General features: G+C 37.2%; 1 protein-coding gene across 1 annotated transcript; it reads right to left on the bottom strand.

The window, feature by feature from the left end:
- Positions 1 to 125: 125 nt before the first annotated feature.
- On the bottom strand, positions 126 to 20,027 carry LOC141648568 (putative sesquiterpene synthase). Its single transcript, XM_074457296.1, has 7 exons — positions 19,902 to 20,027; positions 19,462 to 19,735; positions 18,750 to 19,113; positions 17,989 to 18,207; positions 16,801 to 16,939; positions 508 to 756; positions 126 to 416 (listed from the first exon to the last, which is right to left on the bottom strand). Exons 1-7 carry the CDS (start codon positions 20,025 to 20,027, stop codon positions 126 to 128), a joined length of 1,662 nt encoding a protein of 553 aa, XP_074313397.1.
- Between the last annotated feature and the right edge of the window lie 297 nt (positions 20,028 to 20,324).

Raw genomic sequence — 20,324 nt, 5'->3', positions numbered from 1 at the left:
TTTTTTTGAAAAAAAAAAAAAAAAAAAAAAAAAAACGATCCTCACACTAGTTTAAAATAATGACGAAAATAAAAAAGATATTGTATGAGTTTATTTAAGTTAAAACGGTCTTAAACAAACCGAAACTATGTTATCGGAGATTTGAGAACCGCTTCAACTTGATCCTGCATTACTTGGTTCATGGTGAATCCATCCTCACCCGTCCCATAAAGATCATATAATGTCCTACATAGGTTTAGTACTCGAGTTAGTAATTCCATTGGAACAGCAGTTGGTCGAAATATTTCCTCTTTCAAATCCATCCATGCATTTTCAACAATCAAGAATAGTTTTTCATAAGCTTCTTTTTGTGTGACACCAAATTGTTTCATGTAGCATTCCACCGCGGATGCGACATGGCCTCTATCCTGTTCAAACTGTAATATTATACCCAAGAGAATTGTTAATTCGTAACCTCATAAACCATAATAATCGCGACTAACTTAAACTTTAATCATCGCGACATACTTTGTGGCTACCAATATCATTCAAGATCCTAGCTAGCACACAGGAAGCTAGTATTGCCTTGGATGGTTGGTTAATCCATTCGAAGCCATCCTTACTTATATCCGTCATTCCAACAGAAGCGATCGTAGGCATATATTTGTAGCCGCAGCTTCCAATCATCGCATTTCTCATATATTCATCATATGTAGGTACATGGTTTTCGTGACACCATTTTGCTTCTTGAATGTAACTCCTACACATAGCTTTCATCTGAACAATTGACCCAATATAAGTTCTCACCAATAATATATAATACTAGTATTGGTGCCCGGCTTCGCCCGGGCTACCTCTATTTATTTTCATTAAATAAAATTACTTAAAGTTGCATAACCCATAAATTTATCATTAATATATTTTTCTATGATATATCATAAAATTACGAAGAAATAAATTTTGAGACAAATTCACTACTCCCACTATTAATATTTTACTCTTATTAATGAAAAATAGTAATAACATTTCACTACTTGCCCGTAATCATTGTTACTTTCACTACTCCCCCCGTAATTATTGTTACTGTCACTACTGCCGCATTAGTATTGATAATTTCACTACTCCCGCCCTAATTATTGTTACTTTCACTATTGCTGCATTAATATTGATTATTTCACTACTCCCGTTGTTGTTTCTACAATTCTCACTAATCTCGTTGATAATATTGTTACTTTTACTATTCAAATGAGTGATTACTATCATATAACTATATCCAATGTTACTACAATTCTTTCCTTTACTGACGAAATTATTTTTACTACTTAGGCATGCAATTTTAAGAGAATTATATATTTATATAAAGATATTACATATATGCATTAAATCAAATCGAAAGAATTATGCAATATTATATATTATGGAATCTAACTTGAATTATTTATAACCTACTTATTATATTTTTGTACGTTAAATAATTAACATTTCTATACATCTAATAAACTATAAATTTTAATAAAATTGCATAGATTTTAAATTTAATATATAATTTTATGATGTTAATAATTAATACCATAAGTGTGCATGTTTATACTAATTAATTATTTTATTTTAAGGAAATTGACCATCTTCTAGTCTTCTATAAATATTTAGGAAAATTACCAACATCTTCTTTCTTTTAGTCTCCTTGAAATTGACCATCTTAATTAATTATTTTATTTTAAGGAAACTGACATGTTTAGGAAAATTACCAAGCTTCTATATAATTTAATTTTAACTCAAACTATATAATATTTGCATTGAGATCCCTTAATCGGGTCCATCACACGGTGCTATTGATTTAAAACTATATAGTATAATTAATTTGTATAACTTTCTTTAATTACATTGAAGTCCCTTGGTTTCTGGATTTAATATATAGTACTAGTATTGGTGCCCGGCTTTGCCCGGGCTACCTCTACTTACCATTAAGTTTTTTTTCATTAAATAAAATTACTTAAAGTTGCATAACCCATAAATTTATCATTAATATATTTTTTATGACATATCCTAAAATTACGATAAAATAAATTTTGAGACAAATTCACTGCCCCCGCTATGGATATTTTACTCTTATTAATGAAACAATAGTAATAACATTTCACTACTTGCCCGTAATCATTGTTACTTTCACTACTCCCGCCGTAATTATTGTTACTTTCACTATTGCCGCATTAATATTGATTATTTCACTACTCCCGTTGTTGTTTCTACCACTTTCACTATCTCGCTGATAATATTGTTACTTTTACTATTCAATTGAGTGATTACTATCATATAACTATATCCAATGTTACTACAATTCTTTTCTTTACTTACGAAATCACTTTTACTACTTAGGCATGCAATTTTAAGAGGATTATATATTTATACAAATATATTACATATATGCATTAAATCAAGTCGATAGAATTATGCAATATTATATATTATGGAATCTAACTTGAATTATTTATAACCTACTTATATTATATTTTTGTATGTTCAATAATTAACATCTCTATACATCTAATAAATTATAAAATTTAATAAAATTGCATAAATTTTAAATTTAATATATAATTTTATGATGCTAATAATTAATACCATAAGTGTGCATATTTATACTAATTAATTATTTTATTTTAAGGAAATTGACAATCTTCTAATCTTCTATAAATATTTAGGAAAATTACCAATTAAGCATCTTCTTTCTTTTAGTCTCCTTGAAATTGACCATCTTAATTAATTATTTTATTTTAAGAAAATTGATCATCTTAATTAATTATTTTATTTTAAGGAAATTGTCCATGTTTTAATCTCTTACAAATATTTAGGAAAATTACCAAGCTTCTATATAATTTAATTTTAACCTAAACTATATAATATTTGCATTGAGATCCCTTAATCGGGTCCATCACACGGTGCTAGTGATTTAAAACTATATAGTATAATTAATTTGTATAATTTTCTTTAATTACATTGAAGTCCCTTGGTTTCTGGATTTAATATATAGTATTGATTGATATACTGTATATAATATATAATCAGCTGGTTTTAAATAGACTTGTACTCGGGTCGGGTTCTACTGGTCAGACCCGGGCCAGGTCAGGGAGAGGGGCGGGTCTGGCCAGGCTGGGATATGCTTGACCCAGGCCAGGCTGGCGGGCCTTACCGATTTATTATCTTTTTTTTTTTTTGCTAAAATGGCGGGTCAGGCTGAAATTTTAGGACTTAGGCCAGGCCAGGCCCGGCCAAAGGCGGGCCAAGGTCAGACCGGGTCAAGTCGAGCCAAATTGGATAAAATAACGGGTTGGGTCAGCCCGTGCTGATGACCAACTCTAGTTTTAAACTAGTTTTGGAACCCGTGCACTGCACGGGTGGTAATGAAAAGTATTATTAAATATAAAAATGTATAATTTTTTTTATTTTAGAAAATTTTATTTTGTCTACCCGTACATTTTTGATAAGTTTTTGTTGCTTAATTTTATTCGAAATACTTTGCTTTTTTCTCTCTCAATTTTTTACTATATCAGAGGTGAACTCGAAAAAGTGGATATAAAATCATTGTAGATTTAATAACCTTTTCATTACGCAATATACATTTAATTTTACCCATTGGTGTACGTGGATGTTTGTAGCTCCTTTTTCCTATTGAATATTTAGTATTTTCTGATTGATTGATTGATTTGTTTCGGCGGATCATGTTGGTTGTTCGATTAAATTGTCTAGTTAGCTAAGTAAATGGATAAAGTTATCTATAGTCTTGGATACTTCTATTCGATAAACATTAAGTTAAAGTTAGAAGACGAATGAGTAAGCGATACTACGTATATATTAATAGTTGAAAGTGGGTTCCTTAAGCATGTATTTTATGCATTCACCCCTCAACAGGTACCTGAAAATGAAAACATATGAAGGGTTGTTGTGTTCCAATTGTTAATTTATGAAATTAAGTAAGAGAATTACAAATAGAACGATGAACTTAGTAAAAATTTTAAGAACGAAGAAGTAAATTATTTGCACTTACAAATTCCTAAAGAATTCGTTATAATAAACTACATTAGTCGTAGCATTGAAGTCACTTCTTTGTCACAAATTAGGATTTTGGTCCCTTTTTTTTTTTTTTGCTTGTTACCCTTGACATAGCCAAGTATAGTTGTTCATGGCCAAGTATGGGTTTAGGAAGTTATAACCCAACATGAAATAAAGAGCTGACTTTTGAAATAGGCATTGCAAAATAAAGGGTTAGAGTGTATTAGAGGATAATTAGGAAAATATATTATAGGTAGGATATTATACTGAGGAATATATTCCTCAGTATAATATCCTACCTATAATATATTTTCCTAATAATAATATCTCTAATATGATATTCTCTATATCCTCTAATAGAGTGAATTGTTTCCCCTTGAGTTGACCTTCGATCATTTCTTGCTCGTTTTTCATGCCACATTTATGCTTTAAAATGTGCACACTCGTAGAACATTCCACCAATGTACCCAAACCCTGCTTGAGAAGAGAGAAAAACATATTCAATATCGTTATTTTGGGATCTTTAAAATGACAAATAAGTTTGGTTGATTATTGATACTTGGAGTTAAAATTATTAAATGGTCAATAAAGATAATTCCAACATTTTATTGAGAAGCACATACCATGTTCTATACAATTATGGAGAGGATTGACTATTGGCTATACACGGCTACCACTCTACGTATAAAGGTGTTAAGCATTCTATCAAAAATACATTCTTGTAATATAAAATATAAAATTAACGCTTAATCATTCGATTTTGAAAGCCGTCATCTGTAGCAGCAATGATGTTTCATACCAGCGATTGTATTTACAGATGCACATTATGAAGATAACAACTTCATTTTTAATACCCTAGTTTAATATGCAAAATAATATGCGAAATCACCCCACGTACATATCCTCGTAAACAATTTTTTATGAGGATAAGAATGAATCAATGTTATTATTTGTCTAACCTGTTACAACTGTCATATGTAGAGGCTCTGTCTACTATAATTTGAAAAGTTTTCAGTATATAGTTGGAAGTGAGTCGGGAGTCTCGGGACATCACCAACTCTTTTAGAGTTCCTGCAAGTTAAAAAAGATGACCCATGTATAGTGATCAGATTGTGTTTATGAGATCCCGATCATTGGTAGCGTCAAAAATTCAGCGTTTATAAAACAAAGGTATTCACGAATACACCATTTCCCGAACTGGCTATTCAATTCCATCGCACATATATGCATGAGACCATATCTTGTACGCAATACGCTTAATGAAGTTCATCATTAAAATTGTATAGGTACAACAAATGAAACTTATAAGGTTTGTAAGACATTCCAAATAATAATAATAATAATAATAATAATAATAATAATAATAATAATATGCAACAATTTCTCATCTTACTGGGCAAGGAAGTCTCGGTCGCATAGATAGAAAGCTTACCGTCAGGCCTGTCATTTTACAACTAAAGTAAAAATGGCATTTCATCAAAGTAATATTATGTAACGGGTACGAATGGTATAAAATAGCAAATTATAAGAGATGCAAAATTAAAGATATATAACAATAATAGTCTCTCAACAATTTAGTAAGAGTCTTGTCTTACCCGAGTATCATGTTACCACTTACCTCCGTATCATCTTGGATAAGAGCGCATTGGGTTTCATCATATCATCTCGAGGTAAACGCTAGCGGTAACGATTCGAGAATGTATTAAAAATTTAAAATGATAATACGTGATGAACTACTAATAGTATCGATATTATAACAGTCGATAAATTTAAATCGAATTGTAAAAGGCCTAGAAAATCGAATTATAAAAGCATAAATAAGATGAAATGTTTTAAAATTACCAAAAGGAAGAAGATAGGGGCTGTCAGTAATTGTCCAATATCAACTGTCCTAACTCGATCTTCAAACTCGAAACACAAATCTTCAATTCTTCATCATATTTGATCAAATATATTTCAATCTACACCAAATACACAATGGAAACTTTCAAAAGTTCAAATTCTAGCAGCATTATAAATTATTATAAATATAAATTATATAAATAAATTTGAAAGAGTGATAAAATCAAAACGAAATCATAAGGTGACGATTTGAAATCTGGTGGATATACGGAGAATACTGAGATATTGAGGTGGCTAATTATGTTAAATATTGCCAAACATGGTAATTACCTTGGTATGAAAATTTTTTTACACGTAAAATTTTAAATATTTGGTTGAAATCTCGGTAAATTGGGTGCTCCTTTCAATTTTAAGTAGGATAATCCTAAAGTTTCCATGAATGGAGGCTTAAATCTTGCGTTTAGTTATTATATTTTAATTTTTAAATATTTAAATTATAGATAATAGATTCCTTTAAATTACATTAGCAACTAAACGTTTGGTCCTTCTCATGTTGTTATGACATGTGGCGAAATCTCTCAGTGAATGACACGTGGCAAACGGTTTTAGCTTTAATATAATATATGATTTCAAACTCGTTTTCTCACATGCAACTACTAAGCTTTGGAAAAAGATCAGACGGGTCCAGACAATAACACCCGATCATTGTACTCACATCTAACATTGAACTCACATTAAGATCATGTTCATTTTCGATAATCCTTTATCTAATACTGTAAAATTTAAAGAAAAATCTGTCACTTGATGATAATTATGCAGTATATGAAGAAAGGATAATTGTTTTAGCAGGATTTTCCTGGAGGGATCCGGCTTAGTTATATAGTGATCAGGGTATCTAGTTCTATAAGATTAGAATGGTATGAATAAATGACAAAGAAAGAAATAAGTATAAAGAATAACGTTTTTATTATTTTGATATACCGGGCACAATGTTGTATGAATATCTGAATGCTCAAGAGTGAAAAAAGATAAAGTATAGATAAAATTAACTAATAATCAATATCTTTTACAATTGTTAAATTCTCCTATTTATAGTTCTCTACCGTCCCCTCAACGTTACAATGAATAACGTTATAAATGTATAACGTTCTCCCCAAAGGTAGGAGTTGTTGCCGGAATAATAGGGCATGCTTCCTATTAGTTCGCTTGACCCGTTCTCAACTCAACCAATCCTTAGCTTTTTCTCTTCTTTCCGTCCAGATTCATGGATTAAATAGTTTTAGGTTTGGACTTGGTCTTCCTTGAGAATAGGGCATGGTTATCTGGCTTATACAATCGCATTTCTTGTCTATCTGCTTAATCCAGGTCGTTTTTAGTACTCATGACTATGATATACTTGACTATCGGCTTCTTTTCCAGGATTTAGTAGTCTTCTTGCCATAATATTCTTGACTAAATAGTAGTCAGATTTGTCCGGTTCTTGTCTTGATCAATCGGCCTTGTTGAGTCGAGGCCGGGTTATGGTCGACCCAGGCTAAAGCTGGGCCTAACAATTGCCCCTTGACATTTTACCCGTGCTGGATCCGGCCAGGGGTGAGATGTCAAATTTACCGGGTTAACCAATAAAGAGACTTACACTTAATCAATGACTCTTAGACTCCTAGTTACCGTTGGACATTATAACGGCTAGGTGATGTCATGCTGAGAGTTTTGCAATCCCTAGGGTTTTCACACCGTTATAGATTTTCTATAAATACGGTATTTAGGGCAAGATTATCTTTCACCAAATTTCCTCCACTTTCTTTGCTAAATATTCTTCTAAAATTCTTCTGGAATTCTTCCATATTTCTCAGTAATCCTGTTCTGTATTTTCTCAACAATTTCAATAATAAATCAAACAATCTAAAAATATGGGAGCCAAAAAACGCCCTGCTTCCCGAGAGTGCTGCTGCTATCTTGTTGAGCCCGAACCCACGATATTCAAGAGGAGGAGGTAAGGGAAATTGATCCTCCCGCTCGGCCGTGGCTTTCAAGTATCGAGGATTCTCGTATTCACTTTGCTCTTCAATCTCTTGATTCTTCTTTCCCTGAGGAGAATTTGCTAAAAACAAACTATGACAAGATTCTAAGGGAGAAGAAAATAATTCCTGAATCTACCGAAGTGTGGATCCCTGAATCCTGCCCGGTCAGGGCTAACTGGTCTCACCTGGTTGGTTACGTATTTTCGAATGGGCATTCAAAGCGGTGTAAGTTGCCTTTTACTCCTTTGATGATTGATACCATTCGTGCTATGGAGGTATCACCTTTTCGATTATGCCGGTGGTTTGGAAACTTATCCACTCTATTGAAAATTTATGTGCTAAACATAATCTTGTAATTACTATTAACGATATTAAGGGAGTTTATCATATGAAAAATCCTGTTGATGGTCGTTTTAATTTGAGAATAAAATCGAAAATGTCTCCATTAATTACTAACCTGGATTCCGGAGATGATAAGAATTGGGCAAAGACTTTCCTGTTTGTCCGACCGAGACTTTGGGATCGGGCTTTGATTACCCGAGATATCCTCCTTGGAGAGTGGTAGGTTCCTTGTACCTTTTTATTTTGCAATATATCATAAGAAATTAATGGGTTTTGATTCCTACCGTGTAATTTTGGTGGTTTTTGTAGCTCCGATTGGAGTTGTGATCCTCCGGATGAGGAGGCTATTTCCGGGATAGATGCTTTCCTTGCTATTCCCGAGGAGGAAAGAACCCGGCCAGCCGGTTTGGGTAGGGAGTTGTTGCCCGGTATATGAAGACCAGGGCGATCGGGGTCGAGTACCCAAAGGCAAGCCTAGTTCTCTTGCTCTTTCTGTACGTCTTCTGCATGCTTTTATGTGGGCTGTTGTCTTCTTGTCGCTTTTTGGTTTGATATTTACGTATATTTTTTATGTATCCAGTGTTTAGGTCTTCTCGCTAGGTGGCTAGCTTTTCTGCAAAGGATTTGAAGGCTGGGGTGGCTAGGATTGCTTTGAGCGGTCAAGAGCCGAAACTAGTGGGAGTGACAAGACTTTGGATATCCTAATTTCGATGTCCACCTCCTCAAGATCCGCCCAGATAGTGTCGCCCGAGGTCGTCCGAGCTCAAAAAGGAAGAGGGAAGATGTGATCTTGGAAGAGGAAGAGGGAGACAAAGAGCCTATTCAAGCTCAGCCTCTCAGGAGTATAAGGCGGTGCCTGCTAGGGTTGATGACATGGATGATGCCCGGGCTCGGATAGATGAGTTTTTCTGCAAAGATGAGCGACCAGCTATTGTCTGCTAGTACCCTTGAGTCGTCTACCGGGGTGGTTTCTATTCGACTTTTCTTGCTTCCCGGGGCCAGGGAGGTAAGTTGTAAAGGGATATTTTTGATTGTTTATGTGCTTTTTGTTTTATCTTGTGTTTGGCTGATTGATTTCGTATGTATGCAGGGGTTGGATGCCGGGCTGGCTACTGCTTGCCAGCTTAGGGATGCACAGGCCAAGGTTGCTAATTTGGAGGAAAAGCTGGACAGGCTGAACCGTGACCTGCACACATCCAGGGGTAATGAAGTGGTACTCCAATCTCAGTTGGGGACAGCCAAGGAGTCGGTCAGGGCTGCTATAGTTTGTGAGGTGGCTGCAAAAAATGCTGAGAAGGTTGTCAGGCAAGAGTTGGAGGCTGAGAGGCAGGCAATGCAAGATCAGTTAAGAAAGAACGAGGAGCTTGCAGCTGAAAAGGAGTTGGTGGAAGCGCGGTTGGCTGATGCTGCTCAGTACTTCTTCGGGAAAGGCCGGGTTGATGCTATGAGGGATCCAGAATCTGACCGGGCTGATTGGAATCCGGACCGAGATGAGGCGCTACGGGCGCTCGAGTACCGACTTGGCCAACATGGGTCAAGAAGAAGAAGTGGATTCTCCTCCTTCCAAGGCAAAGTCTGGTGATCAGGAGATGGTGGATGGTTGTGAGTCGGTTACTGGCTCAAAAATAATTTAGTTTCTTCTTTTGGGTTTTGGTCTATCCAGGGGGAATGTCCCTGGAATGAATATTTAGATTTTTAAGGAATTTTTTGGCCCATCCAGGGGGAATGTCCCCGGAATGGATGGTTATTAGGTGGGACCAGTATTTTGGGTGAATAAATATTTGGTCTTTGTTTTGTTTCTTTTTGTGTTTTGATAAGGTACTGATGTTGGACGATTGTTGTTCGGATCGATCAAAGCGATTATTTGACCGATCAGGCGATTATTTGACCGATCAGCGCTTTTATGTGTTATGGGTGGAGTTGTTGCACATGTCGGAGGGCTTACGTCCTTTGCACTGTCTGGAGGGCTTATGACCCATTTATGTCATACTGATTTAGGAATAGATTTTCCAGGTTTGTATGTTGAGCTCGGTATTTAAAGGCTGTTTTTTTGCAACCGAATTTTGGATATCAATTGGATATTTGGTGGGGGTGGCCCCCAATCTTTAAGATTTGTTTTAACTAAGATGCAATATGTAAAACAAGTGTTGAAGATTTCGCTAAGTGAATATGAGAATATAAATAAGTATTTGGACATATAAATTGAAGAAATCATATACGGCATTTATTCATGTAATTGCAAGTATCATACATGTAGGTTCCAGGCAAGAAGTATTTGAAGTAAAAAGTTATACCTGGATTGTGCGATATATTCTATATGTGAAATAGTTTTAAATGTGTAATATTCCAGGCTCTTGGGATCATTTCGCCGTCCAGGGTTTGTAATCTATAAGCTCCCGGCCGACTATTGAATCAATCGGATAGGGGCCTTCCCAGGTTGGGGCCAATTTGCCAAAGCATTATTTTCTTTTGTGTTTTGGAATACTTTTCGAGAACGAGATCTCCTACCCCGAATACCCCGGCTTTGACAGTCTTGTTGTAGCTTTTCGCAACTCTTTGTTGGTATGCTGCTAACCTGATGCTTGCTGCATCTCTTAGCTCTTCTGTTAAGTCCAGGCTATCCTCTATTAGAGGTATGTTGTTTGTTGTTGTGTTTAGGCTACATCTGGGCTGATGGAATGTCCACCTCGGTAGAATTCTCGCTTCACATCCATAGACCAAGGAATAGGGGTTTGGCCGGTGGATGTTTTAGGCGTGGTTACACGGCCCAGGGACCGGGGGGAGTTCTTGACCCATCTGCCTTTTTTTCTTTCCAGCTTTTTCTTTATGCAACGATCACCACTTTGTTCTTCGGATTCTTACGCTTTGACCGTTGGCTTTTGGATATCCTGGTGTGGATGTTACCGATTGATGTTCCATTGAGCACGAAAGGTCTTGTTTTTTCCCACAAATTGTGTGCCATTGTCGCATACTATTTCGGAGGGGATGCCATATCTACATATGATGTTATGTTTGATGAATGCTATGACATCCTTCTCCTTGACTTGCTGTATGATTCACTTCTATCCACTTGGAAAAGTAATCAGTCATTGCTAACATGAAAACTTTCTGTCCGGGTGCTTGAGGTAGTTTTCCTACTATATCCATGCCCCACTTCATAAATGGCCAGGGTGCGGATATGGAATGTAGTTCCTCGGATGGTGATGGATATATGGTCCGTGAATCGACGGGCTTTGCATTTAGAGCTGAAATCCGTGGCAATCGGCTCTTAAGGTGGGCCAATAATATCCTGTTCTGAGTATTTTACTTGCCAGGCTTCTTCCACCTTTGTGATTTCCGCAATATCCTTCATGGATTTACGATAATATCTGCTCGCCTTCCCGTGGTTCCAGGCATCCGAGGTAGGGTCCGACTGCGATTTCTTAAAAAGCACGTTGTCAATAATAGTATATGAAGCGACTTTTATTTTCGGTGCTCGGCATCTTGCTTATTTAAGGGAAGGATTCCCTGTTGTAGCCAGTCATAGTAAGGTTTCGTCCAAGAATTAGCAATGTAGATTGGGAAACTTTCATCTTGTTTATTTATTGCAGGTTCTAATAAATGCACAATGGGTATTTTGTCAAAATCAAGGGGACTAAAGTTGGACCCTAGGCCGGCTAAGGCATCGGCCTGGGTATTTAAGTCCCTGGAAATTTGGTCAATATTAAAGTTTTTAAATTTTGATTTTAGCATTTGAACAACATCTAGATAAAGCATCATTTTGGGGTCTTTTGCAGTATATATACCATTTACCTGGTTGGAGATGAGAAGGGAGTCAGTGCGTACCTTTAAATTTTGCACACCAAGATCAATACATACCTTTAATCCGGCTATCGGGCTTCATATTCTCGCCTCATTGTTGGTGGCCTCAAACGCACACTTATAGCCCGTACTATCTTATCCCCCTGTGGTGATTTTAGTACTACACCTAGGCCTGTGCCCCTTGTGTTGGCTGCTCCATCGACAAATAGGGTCCATTCTAGGTCCGTTTGGTCGCTTTGGTCGGTTTATTTACTTCTTTTATTAGGTCGGGTTCTAGGGTCGGACTAAAATCAGCCACAAAATCTGCTAGTGCTTGTGACTTAATTGTCTTTCCTTGGTTCAAACGTTATATTGTATGTGCTTAGCTGGATGACCATTTGCACATTCGTCCGGACAATTACGGTCTCCTAAGTACAGACTTAATAGGAAGATTTGTTCTGACTATTATAGGGTGACTTTCAAAATATGGTCTTAATTTTGTGCAACTCATTATTAAAGCTAAAACATATTTTTCTAGTAGGCCATACCGATCTCGCATCCAATGAGACTTTTACTTACATAATAGACAGTCTTGTTGTCCGTCTGCTTCTTTGACCAGGACGCACCGATGATTTCTGTGGATCGATGTATACTTGTCGGGGGTTCATCTTTGACCGGTTTAGCTTGATGGGTGGAGAGGATAGGTATATTTTCGTGTCTTCAAAGGCGACTGATGATCGGGGGTCCATTGAAAGTCCTTGTTCTTCCTTAGCGAGTTATAAAACGATTTGCATCTTTCTCGATGATCTTGAGATGAATCTATTCAGTATGCTATTCTCCCCGTCAGCTTTTGTATGTCTTTGACTGTCTTTGGTGGTTCTAGTTCCAGGATAGCTTTGATCTGCTCAGGGCTGGCTTCTATTCCTCTCTTTGTCACCATGTAGCCCAAGAATTTGCCTCTTGAGACTCAAGTGGCATTTTTGTGGGTTGAGCTTCATATTGAATTTTTCCAATATTTGAAAGGCTACTTCCGGTCTTTGACATGGTCTTACGCCTTTTTTGATTTGACTACCATGTCATCTATATAGACTTCCATGGTGTCTCCTATCTGATCTTTGAACATCATGTTGACTAGCCTTTGGTAGGTTGCACCCGCATTTTTAATCCAAAGGGCATAGCAAAGATAACAATATATACCTCTTTCGGTGATGAAGGTCATGCTTTCTGGTCTGCTGGATGCATTTTTATCTGATTGAATCCGCTAGAGGCATCCATGAATGTCAATATTTCGTGGCTGCGCAGTGGCATCTACCATTGCATCGATGTGTGGTAGGGGAAATGGATCTTTTGGGCGAGCTTTGTTTAAATCGGTATAATCTACGAGACTCTCCATTTGCCATTTTTCTTTTGGACGACTACCACGTTTGCAAGCCGGTCGGGTACATTACTTCCCTGATCATTCCCATGTCCAGTAGCTTGTCAACTTCTTGGTTGATAATTTCGTGCCTTTCTGCAGCAAATTTTCTTCTCTTTTGCTGTACAGGCTTAAAGGATTTGTCAATGTTCAACTTATGAGTAATAACATCAGCATCTATACCAGTCATATCAAAATGTGACCAAGCAAAACAAGACATTTTAGTTTTAAGAAAGTCGACCAGATTTGGTCCGATTGAGTCGGTGCATCTGACCCTACAAGTACTTTCCTGTCAGGGAATTCTGGGTCTAATATGACTTCTCCTGTTTCCATCTGTGTTTGTGCTATGTATTCTTCCCTGACAGGTGACTTTAATTGCTATGCAAGGGACTTACCTGACTTTGAGGGTTTCAAAGCCTGAGTGTAACATTCCTGAGCCGTCCTTTGTTCTCCTCTGATGGTGGTTATCCCCCATTCTGTTGGAATTTTCACGCATTGATGGTATGTTGATGGGATTGCTTTGACATTGTGGATCCATGGTCTGCCCAGGATTACATTATACGAGGATAGGCAATCCATTACTCCAAATCTCTCATATGAAGCCACGCCTTCCACATAGGTAGGCAAGCTGATTTCTCCCAGGGTGTTCTTTGTTTCTCCACTGAATCCAACCAGGACGCTGGATTTTTTGATGATCTTTCCTTCGTCTATCTTCATAGCTTTAAGGGCGTCAAGCATCACCAGGTTGATTGAGCTGCCTCCGTCTATCAGGATTCTTGATACTTTGGCTGTGCCGATTTGCATTGTGATTACCAGGCTGTCATGGTGTAGACCTGATATTCCCTGCAGATCCGAGTCATCAAAGGTAATAGCGGGCAATGACTCGGGCCTGGAAGGAGGTTGAAGTCTGGATTCCCTGGATATTCTCTTGGCTGCAGAGCTGGTCAGACCACAAATTTCTGATCCTCCATTTATGAATTTGACTTCATAGATGGGAGGAGGAGGAGGAGGATCTCTGCTGCTTCCTGGATCTCTCTTATTTTGTCCTTCATCTTTATTCTTTGGCTGCTGGATTATATCTTTCAGGTAGCCTTTCTTTAGGAGATATGCCACTTGTTTCTGAGTGAATGCATTCTTCCGTGGTGTGTCCGATGTCCTGATGGAAGTCACACCATCTTGTTGGATCTTTCCTGGGGTTGTCGGATTTCTTTGGCCATCTGACTGTATCTCCCAAGTTTTCTAGGCGTTTGATTAATCCTGCAGTATTAATAGAGAAGTTATAATCAGGAATAGTTGGGAGGCTAGAGAGGTTACCTTTATGTTCTTGTGCCATATTGACTTCAGATCGTTCAGGCCTAGAATAGGGTGCTGATCTAGGATTGCCTCCTTTCTGGTATGAACTTTTCCTGTTGGTGTGTCCATAGCCTTGCTTTCCTCCGGATGAGTTCGTCCTGAAGTTGAGATCTTCTTTTAATCTGACATGCTCTAAGGCGATGGATTGGACAAAGGGCAAAGGTTGGACATGCTTTCTTGGTTAGATCTGCATAGATGTCACCGTCAAGCGGACTCCTTGTCCGAATGCTTCTCTTCTTTGTTTCTTCATCGCATCTGGGAATGGCCACCTTTTCTTTGACAAATCTGGCCAGGAATTCTTTGAGAGATTCTTCAGGAAGTTGTTTTACCCTGAACAGGTTACTGGGTCTCTTGGCCATATCTCTGCTACTTGCGAATTGTTGGTTGAAGGCATTGATCAATTCTGCAAAATTCTTGATACCTCCATTTGGTAGATTGATGAACCACCGTAATCTTTGCTCGGTCGGGGGTTGTGCCAAAGCCTTTGCACATGCGGACTTGCCTGAGTTCACTGGGTATTGAGGCGACCAACATTTTTGTTTAAATATGGCAACATGATTTTGTGAATCGAAGTTCCATCATAAGTTCTCATGGATGGGACAATAAATTTCTTGGGTAGATCAATCTTTGCAATTTCATCTGCAAAGGGTGAATCCGCAAAGTCATCAATTTCTACTTGACCCGAGTGGTCCGTACTCCGGGTATATTTTCTATTTTGTTGTGGAGTTTTTGGATTTCTGAAGCATAGCCATCATTATTGCGGCTTCGATTTTGTTTGTCTCATCATTGGGAATGGTTGGAGTGCTGGATAATGTATCCTTCTCCGGGGTTCCAAAATTAGAGAAGTCTATGTTTTTGATGATGGATGAGAATGGGGTTCCTGGTTCGAATCGGTCTTGGAGCCCGGCCTTTGATTTTCCAATTTCTTCTTCAGGCTAGACTCGATTCCTTGACCTATTGATTTACCTTGACTGAGCCGCTTTCTCTTGGATTGTTTCCAATTCCTTGATTTTGGCCAGAGCGGCCGCTAATTGTTGTTCAAATGAGTTCCACCATTTTTGTGTGTGAATATTAATTGAAAGATAATAAGGAGAATTTTATTGGTTGAAGAACTAGATGCCCCACGGTGGGCGCCAATTGTTTTAGCGATTTTCCGGAGGGATCCTAGCTTAGTTATATAGTGATCAGGGTATCTAGTTCTATAAGATTAGAATGGTATGAATAAATGACAAAGAAAGAAATAAGTATAAAGAATAACGTTTTTATTATTTTGATATACCGGGCACAATGTTGTATGAATATCTGAATGCTCAAGAGTGAAAAAAGATAAAGTATAGATAAAATTAACTAATAATCAATATCTTTTACAATTGTTAAATTCTCCTATTTATAGTTCTCTACCGTCCCCTCAACGTTACAATGAATAACGTTATAAATGTATAACGTTCTCCCCAAAGGTAGGAGTTGTTGCCGGAATAATAGGGCATGCTTCCTATTAGTTCGCTTGACCCGTTCTCAACTCAACCAATCCTTAGCTTTTTCTCTTCTTTCCGTCCAGATTCATGGATTAAATAGTTTTAGGTTTGGACTTGGTCTTCCTTGAGAATAGGGCATGGTTATCTGGCTTATACAATCGCATTTCTTGTCTATCCGCTTAATCCAGTCGTTTTTTTTTTAGTACTCCGCCAAGCTATGATATACTGACTATCAGGCTTCTTTTCCAGGATTTAGTAGTCTTCTTGCCATAATATTCTTCAGCAGCTAAATAGTAGTCAGATTTGTCCGGTTCTTGTCTTAATCAATCAGCCTTGTTGAGTCAGGCCAGGTTATGGTCAGACCAGGCTAAACTGGGCCTAACAATAATGATAATGTCACTCGAGAATAATATGATACGGATTACGGAGTATAGTTCATTTTGTAAACACTACTTGAATAATTTCTCCGTATATATTATTCTCTTGTGAAAGAAGAAGGAAATGAATAACAAAATATGTTTGACTCCCGAGAAGATTGCATTACTTGTAAACAGAAATAATCGGCGGCATAAGACCTTCCTTCATTTGCCAAATCTGTCCTGATTTCTTCGCACGTGTCAAGAATCACATTGTAGATAAATTTCATGTAGTCTGGAAGTTTACTTGCACAACTTTTATCCCACCTACATACAAAGCCAACAAATGATAAAAAGATGTCACTAATAAGTTCAGGGGCGAAGCCAGGATTTCAAGTTTGGGGTAGCGAAAATATAAAATGGATTATTATATGGAAAAAGGAAAGTTGTGAAAAAAAATGTGTTACATACTGTATAGAAATTCAAAATACAAACGCTTTAATGAATGAGTGCTCCGGACTAACTTAATATTCTCATTTTATAATTTAACAACTTATGATAGTATACAAAAAAAAGGCTTAACCATTACTCTCTCTATCCCGGTGAATAGTTTACACTTACTTTATTTTGTGAGAGGGAAATAAAGCAAGTGTAAACTATTGACTATTGACTGAGACGGAGGGTGTACTATGTAATTACTTAAAATTCATGTTATGAATTGACCAATTATTTTCATTTTATTTTCCGTACAATTATGATAAAATTATCAAGTAAAATAGAAACACAAAGTCCCTATGCATAAATATAATGGACATCAAAAATTTGAAAATTTGAAATAAATAACTCATTTAATGATATGAAAAGGAAAAAAAATTTGTACATTATGTAGATACCGGGATTCGAACCCTGCTCTACTAGATAATTTAACACATCTCCCTGGAACACACAAGCTTTCATGCATGCAATAGGCGCCGTGTTTTATTTATTCATTACACTCATATTTGGGGTAGCAGCTTAAATACGCAAACAATATTTATTTTTTCATTGGGGTAGCGGTTGCTACCCTTTGCTACTCATTGGATTCGCCCCTGAATAAGTTGGATGAGACAAACCTAGTGGGTAGCATTTTACCTTTATCTTATCTACCCACTTGGATATTACTTCACTCGTCTTTAGCATGAGACGAATATGCCCGTTTTCAATGAGAATTTGTAGTTAATTAAAGCAGTTCAGTTTGCCGAAGGCGGTAACACATTTGACCAAACATTCCTACTAGAAATCCTAGGAATCGCATGAGCGACACTATTGTTTACGCAATTAGTTTGTCTTGTACACGCAAACTTGTACAAATCACTAATAAGTTGGATTAGACAAACCTTTGGATTGCATCGGTGAAAAGTTGTAGCTCCTGAATGACTCCATATGCATCGTAGGTATCATCTACGATGGTTATGATCTTGACTAGCTTGTTTGCTATTATTCTAGCATATGAATACTTTGGTTCAGCGTATACACCTAATATCCAAACTTTTGACTCCATTAATCTGTCCCTCGTATAGGGAAGTTTTCGGTTGAACTCCAAGCTTTTCGACCACCTGGTTCGAGTAAAAGTTAGAATGAAACAGGCTAAGTTACACCTCGTAATAGAATAGAATACGTAAATATTCTTTTCAATATATTTTGTATATCGTCTAACACTCAAGAAAACACGACAAGGGCGATTAAAGAAGGCGACTTATTTCAGTCGCCCTTCTAAATTTAGCGATTGAGAACAGTCGCTCGCACTTGGTAGCAAGTTCTAGTCACATTTGGCGACGGGTCATAGTCGCCAAAAATGGCGACCGTTTTTTTTTAAGCGGTCGACTGAAAATGGTCGCCAAATTGGCGACTGGTTTTAGTCGCCAGTTAGTCGCCATATCACTTTTCTAACTGACAAATTGGCGACCGTTTTCAGTCACCATGTCCAATTTCATATCAGAAGGTTGGCGACTGTTTTCGGTCGCCAAATTTACATTTTCTGTCGTCAAATTGACGACCGTGAATACAGTCGCCTGCGTTAGACGCCTTTAACAGATATTCTTCTAGTGTAATATTTGAAAGAAATGGATTTCAGATTTGAACATAAGGCGAGGTATACCTTAGAATCTCCTGCAATTCTTTATTATGCAACGACTGAAGAAAGTTGAAATCTAATTTGGCTAATTTGAGCAAATTATCATCGGGTGACAAGCTGGATTCATAGACCGATATTTGGTATTTAGATTCAAGTCTTGGGGTGCGCTTGAACAAGGGCAATTCCAACGCACGGGTTACTTGATGTGCCATAGAACAGTTGGGGTCACTAGCAAATAGTGCGAGTCGCGCACGAGTGTACCCAACTGCCTCATCCAGCACGCGCTCTCCGTGCACTCTAAGATGCGAGGCTTCATAGAGGCTCAACATTGCCTCCACATCATTCTCCTTGAAGCTTTCTTCATCATTTTTCAAGTTTTCAAACACTTCTGTTTTGTCAATTAATATAAAAGGCATATAAATAATTGAGACGTAGAGAGCAGATATTTGAATAAATAATTAGGACCCAAGTATGAGTGAGTATGACCCAAGAGACAACATTTATATTATAACATATTATTATTGAATAAATATCATTATATCGACTATTCTATAAAACTGTACGGAGCAGTGGTGGATTTAGGGGGGTTAGCAGGGGCGCTCGCCCCCGGTGGGGATGGAAAAATTCGAAAGTTTTGGTTAAAATTTCTGAATTTTTTTTCAAGTTTACGTTCTGCCATTACTTGTTCGCTCCCGCTGAAAACATGTCTAAATGTCAGATCACAATTGCAACGTACCACAGGACACAAAGAAGCCATGTTGGCGCAAGATGCGAAATCGTAGGGAGACATAATGAAGGTCATTCTTAAAGCAATCTTCATTAAAATGCATGTTGTGAAATTTAAGCAAGATGGATTCAATTTCATCCTCAAAGTGGTATGCAACTCCAAGTCGCTCAATAGTATCAATATACACGAGTCTCTCCTTTGGATCCTTGTCTTCCGCTATAAGCTTCTTCCGCACTAGCTCTTTCAACTCGTCGATTTCCTGCTTTGTTTGCCTTTCGGCCACCTACATATACAAATGAACACAAGTTACACAACTGTGAGTCTGCGAATTTACGTAGCAATATATATAGTCACAGAGGAATGGTAAGTCTTCGTAATGTAGTATAAATAAAGAAAATTATGATCAAAGTACGGTGATTTTAGATGCCATGCAAAGCCGACATAATAACCTCGTCAAGGGGAGTGAAGTCCATGACGCGGTCTTCCCATAGATCCGGTTGAAAATTGGCTAGAGGTCGGGGACACTCTCCCTCATCGGCATTGTGGTGGTTCATCATAACTGAAAGGTTTTCCATTTTTATAATTTCTAAAGTTTTAAAAGCTTATTATTAGTTGCTTAAAGTTTTGGTACGTGATAATGTTGGAAGTATGTATAAGATTTGTGCTATTTCGTCTTGGTTCGGCAACAATTTATAGCAATAGAATTCAGGCCAGTGCTCTGCTTAATTGGCACAAATAAGTTGATGCCTTGTTGGTATAGGGTACTAAGAAGTGCTTAATAAGCGGCGCAAATAAGTTGTTAGGAGGGACAAAAATTAAGCTTCTCATTATAGAGGGGAAATATCCATCTATAGTTATAGACGAGTCAAATA

The sequence above is a fragment of the Silene latifolia genome, chromosome 3, assembly GCF_048544455.1.
Source record: "Silene latifolia isolate original U9 population chromosome 3, ASM4854445v1, whole genome shotgun sequence".
Classification (NCBI taxonomy): domain Eukaryota; kingdom Viridiplantae; phylum Streptophyta; class Magnoliopsida; order Caryophyllales; family Caryophyllaceae; genus Silene; species Silene latifolia.
Note: the sequence above shows the minus strand (reverse complement) of the source record. Positions and strands in the feature narration are given on the sequence as shown.

Bases quoted from the DNA above. Each gene is read 5' to 3' on its own strand.
- LOC141648568 (XM_074457296.1), bottom strand. From the start codon at position 20,027: ATGGAAAACCTTTCAGTTATGATGAACCACCACAATGCCGATGAGGGA. The intron at 16,940-17,988 runs GTTTGTCTAATC...CTTTGTATGTAG, and splicing joins TTCACCGATGCAATCCAAAG to GTGGGATAAAAGTTGTGCAA. The intron at 417-507 runs GTATGTCGCGAT...ATAATATTACAG, and splicing joins ATGATATTGGTAGCCACAAA to TTTGAACAGGATAGAGGCCA.